This window comes from Peromyscus maniculatus, chromosome 11, assembly GCF_049852395.1.
Source record: "Peromyscus maniculatus bairdii isolate BWxNUB_F1_BW_parent chromosome 11, HU_Pman_BW_mat_3.1, whole genome shotgun sequence".
NCBI classification, from domain to species: domain Eukaryota; kingdom Metazoa; phylum Chordata; class Mammalia; order Rodentia; family Cricetidae; genus Peromyscus; species Peromyscus maniculatus.
In genome coordinates, this window is record NC_134862.1 from 10,312,739 (window position 1) to 10,325,772 (window position 13,034).

Genomic DNA, 13,034 nt, shown 5'->3' on the forward strand with positions numbered 1-13,034 from the left:
AGAGGACCTATGTGTTCTGGAGATCACAGAGCCAGGGAAGTGGTGCTGGCTAGGCCCTCAGGAGGTCAGATGGTGAATGGGTACCAGGTGCCAAGCATTGAACGTTTTACTGTCCACGTTTAGTTTTGCTTTGTTTTGGTTGTTAGTGTGCTCTGGTTCCCCCTCTTCAAATAAGAAAGTATGTCACTTACTTTTTATATCAGAGAGAAAAAACACTTCAGAGACTTTTAGAGAGTTCAGATATTTAAAGAGAGCGAACTTTTAAAAATGCTAACATTTTTAAAAAACTGTGGAATTTTTAATTTTAAATTTTTAAAAGTTGGTATGTTTTTCATTGTGATATTGACATTAATATGTTATCTTAGAGGCAAACAAGAAAGGAAAGTTTATGATTTAATAGTAATGTATTGGTGTGTCAAGTTGACAAGGGAATAACTTTTCTGGTTAATTTTTGTCAACTTGACATAGGCCAGGGTAATCTGGAAAGAGGGAACTTTACTTAAGAAATTGCCTCCATCAGATTGGCCTGTAGACAAGTCTCTGGGGGCATTTTCTTGATTAATGACTAATGTGGAATGGGATGGCACAGCCCACTGTGGGCAGTGAAACTCGTAGGCAAGTGCACCTGGGTTGTGCAAAGAAACAGGCCGAGCAAACCATGAGGGGTAAGCTAGCATTCCTTCATAGATTTTACTTCATTTCTTGCCTCCAGGTTCTGCCTTGAGTTGCTGCATTGCCTTCCCTTCATGTTGCTCTGTGACCTGTAAGTCAAATAAACCCTTTCCTCCCCTAGGCATTTTTGGTCATGGCATCTTTCACAACAATAGAAAGCAAACTAAGACACATATCTAATACATTTTTATCACACCTCCTCCAACTCCTTCCAATCCCACATATTCCCTCCTAACCACATGCTATTTATTACCCATTGAGTCCAGTTAATGATGGTTTTTTTTTTTTTGGCTTGCATGTAAGGCCATCTGAGGGAACATGGGCACAGTAACAGTCAAGAAAAGCAACTCTTCTTCAACTAATCAACTGTCAATCGGTTGTCAGCTAGGGGTGGGGCTTATTGAGTCTCTCCAAATTCCATGTTGGAATATTGACTAGACTGATCTTTGCAGGTTGTATGTAAGTAACTATAACCACTATGAGTTTGTAGACTCTTATCTACACAAGTTTCAAGGCTAGCAAGATGGCTCAGTGGGTAAAAGGCACTTTTCCCCTTATCTGAGGACCTAAGATTGATCCATGGACCCACATGGTAGAATGAGAGGTCAAGGGCCACAGGATTTTCTCTAACCTCCACATGTGTGCCATAGTACATGTGTTCCCTCAACAAAATAAATAGGTGTAATAGAAAAACTTAAAGTTTTGTTTTTAGTTAGGAGCCATCAGTTGGGGCCTGTTTTATTTATTCTAAGCTCTGATACATGGTTTAACACCCTGTTGGTCCTAAAGTTTGTTCCAATGTTTTGTTTGCTCCAGAAGCTTATTATGTTTTCTGGCAATAACAAGTAAATAATCCCAATTAGTTGGAGAGAAGATCAGAATGAAGGACAGGAGAAATTAAATTATAGAATTCTTCAAAGAAAACACTGGGTTCTTTTTTTCTTTAACTTTCAGATTGTTAGATTCAATAAACTACTGCTTGATAGAGGATCTTGAAAAATGTGTTTAAAGGCTGAAGATGTGGCTCTGTTGTTCAAGTGCTTACAGTTTGATCCTCAAAACCTAGGTTAAAAATATAACTAACATAGTGGTGGTTGCAATCTCAGTGCTGGGGAGGTAGAGTCTGGTAGATCCCTACAGCTTTCTGGCCAGTCAGCCTAGTCCATTGGAGAGCCTAGACCAGTGAGAGACCCTGCCTCAAAATACAGGGTAGATGTCACCTGAGCAACATGTACCTATTTTTTTCCTATGGTCTGCACATGCATGCACAACCCTCATACATAGGAATAGGCACACACACACACACACACACACACACACACACACACACACACACACCAAAAAGGAAAATGTTCTTCATGAATAGATAAGAGCCATAAAGAATTACTGTGTCCTACAGCAGTTATATTTTATTTTAATATAAATACTATTCTTTGAACATTGTTTATACTGAGTGCACAGTAAACTACTATTTTATAAACAAAAGTTAAAAAAACTATAACGTTTATAGTGAATGGTTTTTTATTCATTGATATGTATTCTTTCAAAAAAATTAAAGATGGCTTAAATGTTTCTATATCTTCTTTTGCGCTCAACACTGTGGTCCCTTGATACATTTTCTAATTGAGGTACTGGAACTAGAAATGTTAGTAAGTGGTCCATTTCTGGTCTTCAGCTTTTCTTCAACCTGGATGATGTGCCCATTTTCAACTATGACTGCACACAACTGCATTGCCAGCAAGCATGCAAGCCCAATGCCAGGATAGAGGCTATGACAATGTTGATGAGCTAAGCAGAGTCTAAACAGGGAAAACTTGAGAGTACAAATCTGGGGCACTGCTTGAGGGCATGGAGAACGTTGGTTTGACCATTGTCACACAAAGAAGCAATGGTGTGGTGTGCCTAAAGGCATCGGTGCCATTGGCTTGATCATGCCATGTGGACATTAGAGCATCACATACAGGAACAATGGTGTGTATTGCCTCAGGCATGGGATTGCAGGAGGTGGTGTGTGGAAGCTGCTGGACTGGACACAGTAGTGGCATGCGCTCCCAGCTTACCTTTCTGGCAGAAAGGCCCTTCATATGGTGAGTTGGTGCAGTCACAGGAGTAGCCACTGTGCTTTTCCACACACTTGCCCCCGTTGTGGCAGTTGCTTCCATAGCTGCTGCAGTGACCTGGGCAGCCAGGTCTGACTCCAGATGTGACCTTTGCCCTCTCTTCCAGATCCACTTTCTGCCCATTCAAGTGTAAAGAGCGGATACATCCAAGAAAACCTTTTTGTCTTGACGATGTTCCTCCTAAGGGTGAAAAACAAGAAGGAAAACATGAACAGTGTCATTGCTATATTTCATAGATATAATCGATAGATCACAGAACTTCCGACTGTCCCCTCCCCCAGAAATCAGGCCACTTCCTGCTGTGGGATCTCTCCCTGGAAAGGATGGGAAGAGCCTGCTCTGACCATACAGTTCTTCTTCTTCCCTTTATAGGTGCAGACAAGGCCTGCCCAGTCCCTACTGCCATGACACCAGAGGGCCTTGAGGGCTGGATGCTAATGATGATGTCTAGCATGTAGACTGGGGCATGTGGTATGGGACTTCTCCCCATCTTCATGAAAATCTGTAGGATCAAAATGCCTTCTTTTTTTCTTTGGATCTAAGAGCTCCTCACTCTCATTTGCGGTCTTCATGCTATCGCTTTCTGAAGGAAGCTGTCTGCAGGGTAATTTCACCTCAGCTTCCATCTGTTGACCTGTAACATTGTATTACATAAGAGTAACATCCTTGCCTAACACTTAACTGAGGTGGTATCATCTGCCCTGCTGAACTTTTCTTTAAAATCCCAGTGAGAGAAAGGAATTTAAAAAAAAAAAAAACATGAAGTCAGGGCTGTGTATTTAAGTCAGTTGGTAGAGTGCTTGCCTGGCATGCATGAAGCCCTGAGTTCAATTGCCAGTACCACTGAATTAAGTAATCATAGCTGTGCACATCAAAAATCTCAGCATGCACGATGTGAAGTCTGGAGGATCAGAAATTCAAGATCATCTTTGACTACATAGCATGTTCCAGGCCAACTTAGGAAATATGAGACCCTGTTTCAAAAACAAACATGCCCAGAGAGAGAGAGAGAGAGAGAGAGAGAGAGAGAGAGAGAGAGAGAGAGAGAGAAAGACTCAGAGAGACATAGCTCTTCTTAGATGCATAGGAATGGAAGTTTACATGACCATGGTGTCTGCATGTAAATAAAATATAGATTTTTTTTTATACAGCCTATAGTGTCTTCGTTGGAAAAAAAAAGGGATAGAGTCAGGTTGTCTTTCCTGGCAAATTTTAAAGAGAACTGTAAGATGCACCAAAGAGACAAAACTGCAATATATTCTTTATGCTTGTGCAGTATAGGACTGTGCACTGGGAGAAGGAAAGATCAGTGTTGAGGTTCACCTCCATGTCACTCACGGTTAGCTATATTGCGCACTGAATTGTTGAATTTTCAGCTATTCCATCTATCATTCCATGTTTTTATAGTAAAGCTTACTGAGGATCATAGAGTACAGGGTATGTTCAGGTACTGCTGTCCTCTGGGCCCTTTTCTTGAGTCGTCATCTACTGCCTAGACTCAGTAGGTAATTATGTATTATCTACTTTTTGATCTTAGAGTTATCTATAAAATGCTGTTTAGCAGATAAGATTTCTTCTCTCAAATTGAGACTTGGACTGTAATCTGACTCTTAGCTGAGATACATCTGGAGGCTGTCAGGAGAGTATTCAATACCCTCCATCAAGCATTGAGCAGATTTAAACTTTCTCATTGTTTTGTTCACAAAGAAACCCCACTCTTCCCAGAAATGTGTGCTAAAAGACAAGAAGTTGGAAAGCACAGTTAAATCCCATTAGCCTGTATATGTGCTCTGCTGAGAATTCTGGGAGATCCTAAAAAGGCAGAGGCCCATTCTGGCTTTAGAAACAGGTATTTCGTGTCCGATCTTTGAGCTCAAGGTTATATCATAGATGAGTGGAGAGTGCATAAAAGTCCTTGAGGTCTGCCTAATGTACTAATGAAAAGTAGAAGGAATGGGATGGGGAAGAGAAAAACAAGAAAGGAAGAGGAGCAGAAGAAAATACTGATGGTAGAAACTACACATCAATTATTTCCTGTATTTGTAGACTGTCTTAACTGAGACTCATTCCTCTTGAACCCCTTATGCTACAACTCTATTAAATTTGGTTTAAAAAGTAGCTAGATCTGCGTGCATACTTATCAAAGAAGATAGGATAGGCGTTGGAAATTTACCATTTTGGATAAGAAATATAAGTGTAAAAAAAGAAAATAAAATTGTAAATTGAGCCTGGGAATGGAGCAGTGAGTACAGTGCTTACCTCACAGACATGGAGACCTGAGTCTGATCCTCAGAACCTAGGGAGATTGTATGGGACTTGCCTAGGTCCTCTGCATAAGTGAGACAGTTGTGTAGCTTGGTCAGTTTGTAGGGCCCTGGCAGTGAAATCAGGATCTCTCCCTGGTGCATGAGCTAGCTTTCTGGAGCTCATTACCTATGGTGGGACACCTTGCACAGCCTTGATGCAGTGGGGAGGGGCTGGAACCTACCTCACCTGAATGTACCAGGCTTTGCTGACTCCCTGTGGGAGCCCTTGTCTTTTCAGAGGAGGGGATGGGAGATGGGTTGGGGGTGAAGGCTAGGGGCAGGAGGAGGAATGAGAGCAGGATCTGCAGTTGGTACATTAAACAAATAAAAATTTTCTTAATAAAGAAAAAAAGAACCTATAAAAAGACTAAGTGATATGATGTATGCCTATAATCACAGTGATATAAGATATGAGGTGGAGACAGGCAGATCTCTGGAAAACCACAGTGTAGATGCTTCCTTAATCCATCCCAGGTACAGTGGTTTGAATGAGAACAGCCTCCTCAACATCATGTTTGCATACTTGCTCCCCAGTGAGTGGAACTGTTTGAGAAGGATTTGGAGGTGTGACCTTGTTGGAGGTGGTGTGTCATTTGGGACTGGCTTTGAGATTTCAAAAGCCTATGCTATCCCCGTTGTATCTCTCTCTGTCTCATACTTATATATCAGGATGCAAGCTCTCTCTATTGCCCCAGTGCCATGAGTGCCTGGCTGTTGCCCTGCTCCACATCATGATTGTCACAGAGTCTACCCTCTGTAACCATGAGTGCAATCTAAGCATTTTCTTGGGCATGGTGTCTTATCACAGAAATAGGAAAGCAACTAAGATACCAGGTAACCAGACCAATAAACACACTTGAATCACTGCTTGAGCCCAAAGAATAAAAAAGAACATTCCTGAGATACAAGGCTACTCTTTTATTCTGAAATAATAAAAAAAAATGAGTTTGCTTCCAATTCTGATAAGAATGCAGGCCAAGAGGCCAAACCTCAATTGCACTATGTTGTCTGTTTCAATTTCGGTGAGTAAGTCTCCTTTAACCACAAGATAAATCAATGGCACACACAAGCCGATCACAAAGGAAGGCTCATTATTTCTTTTCTGGGGGTTATATGCAATAAAGAGGGGAGGATTTATGGAGCCTCACACTGGGTTCTGTTTCTCCTGCTCTGTAGTCACCCCCCTTCATGGATTTGAATAACTCTTCATATATCTTCTTGGTGTCATTTTTCTCCTAGCAGAGATGGTAAATGCAAGATCTATTGCACATGTTCTTGCCTATGTGGCTTAGACAACAAATTTATAAATGAAGACAGGGTGGCTGGGATAATTTCTCTGGTAAAAATGCACTTCTCAATGTAAAATTTTCCCCAAACTAGAAGCTCATGCCCTTCTAGATGCTGAGAGAGCACCATGACACAAGGCACTGTGCAAGTTCCTTGCACAGTGAACTGAAATTATACTTTTATAGCCTGGGTTTTGGTTTTATAAGAGAGAAAAAAATCTAAAGAACAGATTCTTTTTATTATGAGGAATGTACAGACCAGACCACATGTTGGATAATTTTAAGAAGATACATATCAACACAAAACACACACACACACACACACACACACACACTCGTGCGTGTGTGCACATCCATGGACACATTCACATATAGAAACACATACACATAAACACACACATAGACCACACACAAACACACATCTACACATACATGTGCATGTATACACAGAGACAACACAAGTGTACATGCACACATACATGTACATGAAAAAGAGACAACACAAATATGCACACAGAGAAAACACAAATACATGTACACACATACATGTATATACACACAGAGACATGTACACACACTATTAGAGGACATGTTGTAAGAGTCCACTCTCTCCTTCTACCACATGGGTCCTGGGAATTGGTTATATGTAGCTTTACTTTTTACTCTTTGGGGGCCCATATACAACTCCCAAATAAATACATGGAGACTTGTTCTTACTTATGAATGTCCAGCCTTAGCTTGGCTTGTTTCTAGCCAGTTTTTCTAACTTAAGTTATCCCATTTCTTTTTAACTACATTTTGCCTCTGAGCTTTTTACCTTTCTTTATTCTATATATATCTTTCTTTACTTCTTACTCTGGGGCTGAATGTGTGGCTGGGTGGCTGGTCCCTGGCATCCTCTTCTCCTTCTCCTTTCTCATTCCTCCCCTTCTTCTCTTAAGCCTAGAATTCTCCTATTTATTCTCTCTGCCTGTCAGCCCTGCTTCTCTCTCTCTCCTGCCTTGCTATTGGCTGTTCAGCCCTTTAATAGACCAATCAGGTGTTTTAGGCAGGCAAAGTAACACAGCTTTTCAGAGTTAAAAAATGTAACATAAGAAAATGTAACACATCTTTGCATCATTAAACAAATATTGCCAGCATAAGTGAATGTAAGACATCTAAAAGTAATATTCCACCACAGTTATATAACTAATAACAGTTGTTGGAACAGGATATGCTTTAAGATCCCCCCATCCCACCAAGATTCCAGTAAGTGGTTCAGGAATCTTGAGGGATGCAGCTTTTATGAGTCATCTTCCAGGCTACAGGGAGCTGTCAGTGAGACAGCTACCTGAGCCACCCATGTTCCTGTGAGCAAACCTCATTTATAATCATAAAAGAAACCAGTAAATTCACTGTCTCAGTAAGTTATACTTTAGGGGAATTGCTTCTTTGTTTTGTAATGTTTGTTCTTTTTAGAGTGAATACATAGTTGTTCACATCTCCAGGGGGAAATTCACACAATAATTTACTATACAGTTAGGAGAGTGGAAAGATAGCTTTATTCTTAAAGTGGTTTTCAGCCTTTCTTTATCGTCTCAGTCTTAATCTACAAGTTCATAGATAATCAAACTAATTTTGTTACCCATGTCAAGCATGCTAGAGTTATATTACTCATTCCACTAAGTTCATTAAATTCTCAATGAAAAAGGAAGTGGTGTTTCTGCCCTTCACTCTGAACAGTAAAGATATCAACTTAAAAAAGATTACCTTGGCTAGCGTCAAAACTCAAAAAAATTTTGCATGGCTGGGCTGGGGTTGAATAGGATCTGCTGACAGGCAACAGTACAGAGGACTCCCAGCCCTGAGTCAGTGAGCTAAGCTATCATGCTGAAAAATTGAGGTTAATGCCACAACAAAGAGAATCTACTTTCTTCTGCTTCTCTTTTACATTATTTCTGGTTCCAAGAAGCACATACACACCCATTTATCCTTTTAGTGCATGACATCAATCTTTCTGACAACAAAGAGTATTGATTAGATGGTGTATTGAGAAGCAATTTGGTATATCATATCTCAGTTGGCCCTGGTATCAGGTGAGTTCATTAGGATGGTGGTTCCTTGGATTAAGTGTGAATCAGTTCTTGTAGCTCAGAATGCTAAACCTGACTTAGAAAAGCACTTGAGAAATCTTCCCTGTCTCCAAAGAAGTGCCTTATGTATGTGCCCTCTCCAACCCTGCACAAGCACAGGAGTCTCCATTTTCCCAAGTTCTCCTCTTTACCTCCTTCAGTGCCAGCACTGAGTGGGCCAAACAGCTCTGATTTAACAAAAATTATTATGTTAATGTTTTCCTGTTTTTATGCTTCATCTGATCATATCTCTTTCTCTCTCCTTTTCCCTTCTTACTTCACCCTACTCCTTTCTTTCCTCCCCTCTTTTCTTCCTTGCTTGAGGATTCAGCCATTTAATTCCTATGTGAACTACTGTGCCTAAAGCCAGTCAATAGCCTACAGAAGCTTAACATCTGTCATGGAAAGCTTAATCATTAATGTGACGGATCTAGAATTCCATAAGAGACACGTCTCAGGCATGTATATGAGGGAGTTTCTATTTCAGATCAATTGAGGTGGGAAGACCCACCCTAAATGTCGGTGGCACCATTCCATTGGCTGTTTTCCTGGACTGAATAAAAAAAAGGAGGGAGGGGGGAGGAAGGAAGGGAGGGAAAGACAGAAACAGGGACAGAGACAGAGAGCTAAGCACCAGCATACATTGCCTCTGCTTCCTGACTAGGGTTGCAATGTGACCAGCTGCATCAAGCATGTGTACAAACGAAAGAAAGAGGCAAAGGAGGTACCAACAGAAAGCGAGGCTCATGGGCTCATCTACACAAATGTCTGCTGTATATCTGCAGCAGACATGGGAAGATGCCACACCCAAGTGGGAAAAGTGAGACTCTTCCTTTGCTGTGCTATGCACTCAGGCATGAGACATGCAGGGAGTGGTTCTGTCAGTCCTGAACTTCATTTCCATTCTATGGCAAAGGACAATCACATATTTATGCCAGCTATTTCTCTACCAAGGTCTCATCCAGAATACTAACAGCATGTGGATGAGTACAGAAGTTCAGACCTCCAGCACTCACACAACAGCTGGGAGGTGTGTTTTGGTGGCACTTGTAATCCCATCACTTGGGAGACAAAGGCAGCATGCTCAAGGGGGCGGCTGGCTTTCCCACATCAGCCAAAGCAGGGCTTCAGCAAAACACCTTCACTCAGAAATGAAGTAGAAAGCTATCAAGGAATATTTTTATATCAACCTCTTGCCTCTACATTTATACATATGACCACAAACAAATATGCTCATGCATGTGCAAACATGCATTCAAACCACGCACATATATACATACATAAAACTCACAAATGGTGAGACTGTACCTCAGCTATATATCACATTTTTAAAGCTACATCCTATAAAATTTCTTATCTTCTGCTCAATCAATGCACTGGGCAACATAGCTTTGTTGCAAATATCCCTAACTATCATTGTGACAAACAGTGTTGAGTTACAATATTGATTCTGGAAATCTATCCAACAATGAGTCACTGATCAACACTTTTTATGCTGTCACAATGAAATAACCAGGGCAGTGCCAGAAGTATGTCCTGTTTTAAAGGATGCAGCCTGTGTCTGGTACACAGAAAGTACTCATGATCACAGAAGAGATCCCGTGATCAAAATCCTGCTGGCGACTCTAGTTTGATTTAAAAATCCTCCCATGGCTAAAGGTATATGGACAGGCATATCCATATTGATACTTAAATGATGTCATACTCAATCTATCCCAATCAAGACACACACTCCAATAATGGCATCCTTTGGTACCTGCCATAGATAAGCATCTAATGTCTCCACATTTCTGAGTGATGGAGGACACAGTTCTTTATTTAGGCTAATATAACTATGATGGTTAATTTTGCCAATTTAATACAATACAGAATCACCTGTTAAATGATTCACAATGAGGGAATTTTTTATTGGAGTGGACTGTGGGCATGTCTTTGAGGGATAATCTTGATTAAGTTAATTCCTGTGTTAGGACCTAACATAAAAGTAGGTGGTACTATCCTTTGGTTTTAGGTCCTAGACTATATAAAAGAGGAGGAGCTAAACTGAGAATAAACATGCATGTATTCATTCTCTCTGTACTTGACTATGGATGTAAAGAGTTACTTCAGGTTCTTGCCTCTTCTTTCTTAGTGATGGATTCTAACCTAGAACTATAAACTGAATGAGGCCTTTCTTTCCTGTTGCTTCTGTTAGAAAATTTCATCACAGCAACTAGACAGGAAACTAGGGCAGTGACTAAGCAAAACTTTCATTCATTCATTCACTGACCATGAATTACACAAAAAATGGAATGTTGGGTCTTCAACTGCCTTTGGCCCGATGACCTTTGCCAACATACCTGTCACTGAATGCTAAAGAGTGAGGCATAAATCAACAGACAAATATGACCTATAACAGAATGTTTCCCCTTTTTCAATTTCATGAAGTTAAATTCAGTAAAGCACAGTAATTTCTGAAATGGGACTCACTGGAGAGAAGCATAACAGAAGTGAGCTTGCTCCTCGACTGACCTGGGCTACAACTCTATCAAGATGCTTCATCCAGTGCTATTCACATGCTTGCATAACTCACTGAATTTGTGACCATTTTAAATGTGTGGTGATAAAATTTGTCACAAAAGACTGCTGCCTCTTCCATTTTAAATTACACAAAGTTCACCTCGTCTCTATTCTTGTGATAGTTGGGGAGCTTTGATTGTGTAAAAAGCCAATCCTCCATCTTTAGATCCTGCTTCAACTAGAAAGATTCATAAATACTGCCTGAAGATAAATTAGACTTTCACATGGAGTATAATTTATGAAAATTGTAAAATACTTGAACTGATTCCACCAAAAAGAAGATATTAAATCTTGATGAGTAGCAAACTCCTCCAAGAAATAAAATGTGATGTTTAAATAGAACTAAAACAGCAAAATAAATTTAAATTCTTTCAGCAGTAAATCATATTACTTACAGGAGTTATTAATTAAGGAAAAGACTTATAATCATAAGAAGGTTTTTAAATCACTTGATATTAGATTCTGCTGGATGTATAAAACACAGTTAATGAAGATACATGTATGGTGGATGATGAAATCAAAGTCTGATGATCTCAAATTCTAGTATCTCTTTTCCTTAAGCAATAATGTTTTAAGTGGTAATATTTTCAGATTTAAAAATTACATTAGCCCACATATAAAGAAAGCAAATAAGAAATATACATGGAGGGCTCAATTGAGAGTCCCTCTTTCAAGTGTCTCTAGCTAGTGCCATGTTGACATGAAACCGGCAGCACTCCATAATTTTTACTCCTGAAACTGAAGTTCTTTAGTTTAGTTAAACTATTTGATCACACTTTTAACAATATTTATCAGGAGTTGGGAATTGCTAAGAAGCGTGATGGACTGGAATCTCTATGCCTGTGCTGTAAATTTTTATTACAATGACCCAAAACATAAAATTCTATAGATGTCTGAAAATAACATACACAAGGAGCTATACATAGCTGGTTGTGAGCTATACAGTGTGAATGTTGATAGAAAACAGTGCAAAAACAAAATCAGTACTAGACTAGCATATCTAAAATATTCCCCCTCCTCTCCCTCTCCATCTGTCTGTCTGTCTGTCCCCCTCTTTCTCTCTATACACATACATACTGCATGACACACACTCATACACATACATACATACACATATACATGCACACACAATTCACACCCACTGTCACACACATGCCCCCACCCACACACCAGCACCTTGAAAAGCAGTGACTTTTCTTAGTTCATATTCTATCCGCACTATCTCACAATGGTGCCCGAATAGAGTTAGCACCTCTGTGACTATTGATGGGTGAAATGAGGGAGGAAGAATGGAGGACGAGATAGTGAAATAAAAGAAGGAACAAATTCATTCCATGACTTCTGAATCTCTCCACTCTCACCACTGTCAGTGGCAACCTATTCAGAGATAATATTGGTGCTAATGCTGAGTTTCACTGAGGGAGTGAGTACCATCTTACATTAGCTAGGGTTTCTGTTGCTGTGACCAAAAGCAACATGGAGAGGACAAGGCTTATTTTGCTTATACTTGAATATCACAGTCCATTATCAAAGGAAGTCATGGGAAGACATCAAGCAGGGCAAGAACCTGAAAGCAGGAGCTGATTTAGAAGCCATGGAGGGGCTGCATACTGCTGTGCCTTACATGGCCTGCTCAGCTTGATGTCTTATAGAATCCAGGACCACCAGCCCACCGATGGAACTATGAACAATAGCTGGTACCCCTCACATAAATCACTAATTAAGTAAAGGCTCTACAGACTCCCTTATAGGCAAAATATATGGAGACATTTTCTCAATTGAGAGTCCCTCTTTCAAGTGTCTCTAGCTAGTGCCATGTTGACATGAAACCGGCAGCACTCCATAATTTTTACTCCTGAAACTGAAGTTCTTTAGTTTAGTTAAACTATTTGATCACACTTTTAACAATATTTATCAGGAGTTGGGAATTGCTAAGAAGCGTGATGGACTGGAATCTCTATGCCTGTGCTGTAAATTTTT

General features: G+C 40.1%; 1 protein-coding gene across 1 annotated transcript in view; it reads right to left on the bottom strand.

Moving 5' to 3' along the window:
- LOC102910446 (contactin-associated protein like 5-1) overlaps positions 1-13,034 on the bottom strand; it is a 925,656-nt gene that overhangs the window by 119,900 nt on the left and 792,722 nt on the right. Inside the window, exon 18 of the mRNA XM_076547182.1 lies at positions 2,733-2,972. Coding sequence (XP_076403297.1) covers positions 2,733-2,972 — 240 coding nt within the window. The remainder of the gene's footprint in view (positions 1-2,732; positions 2,973-13,034) is intronic.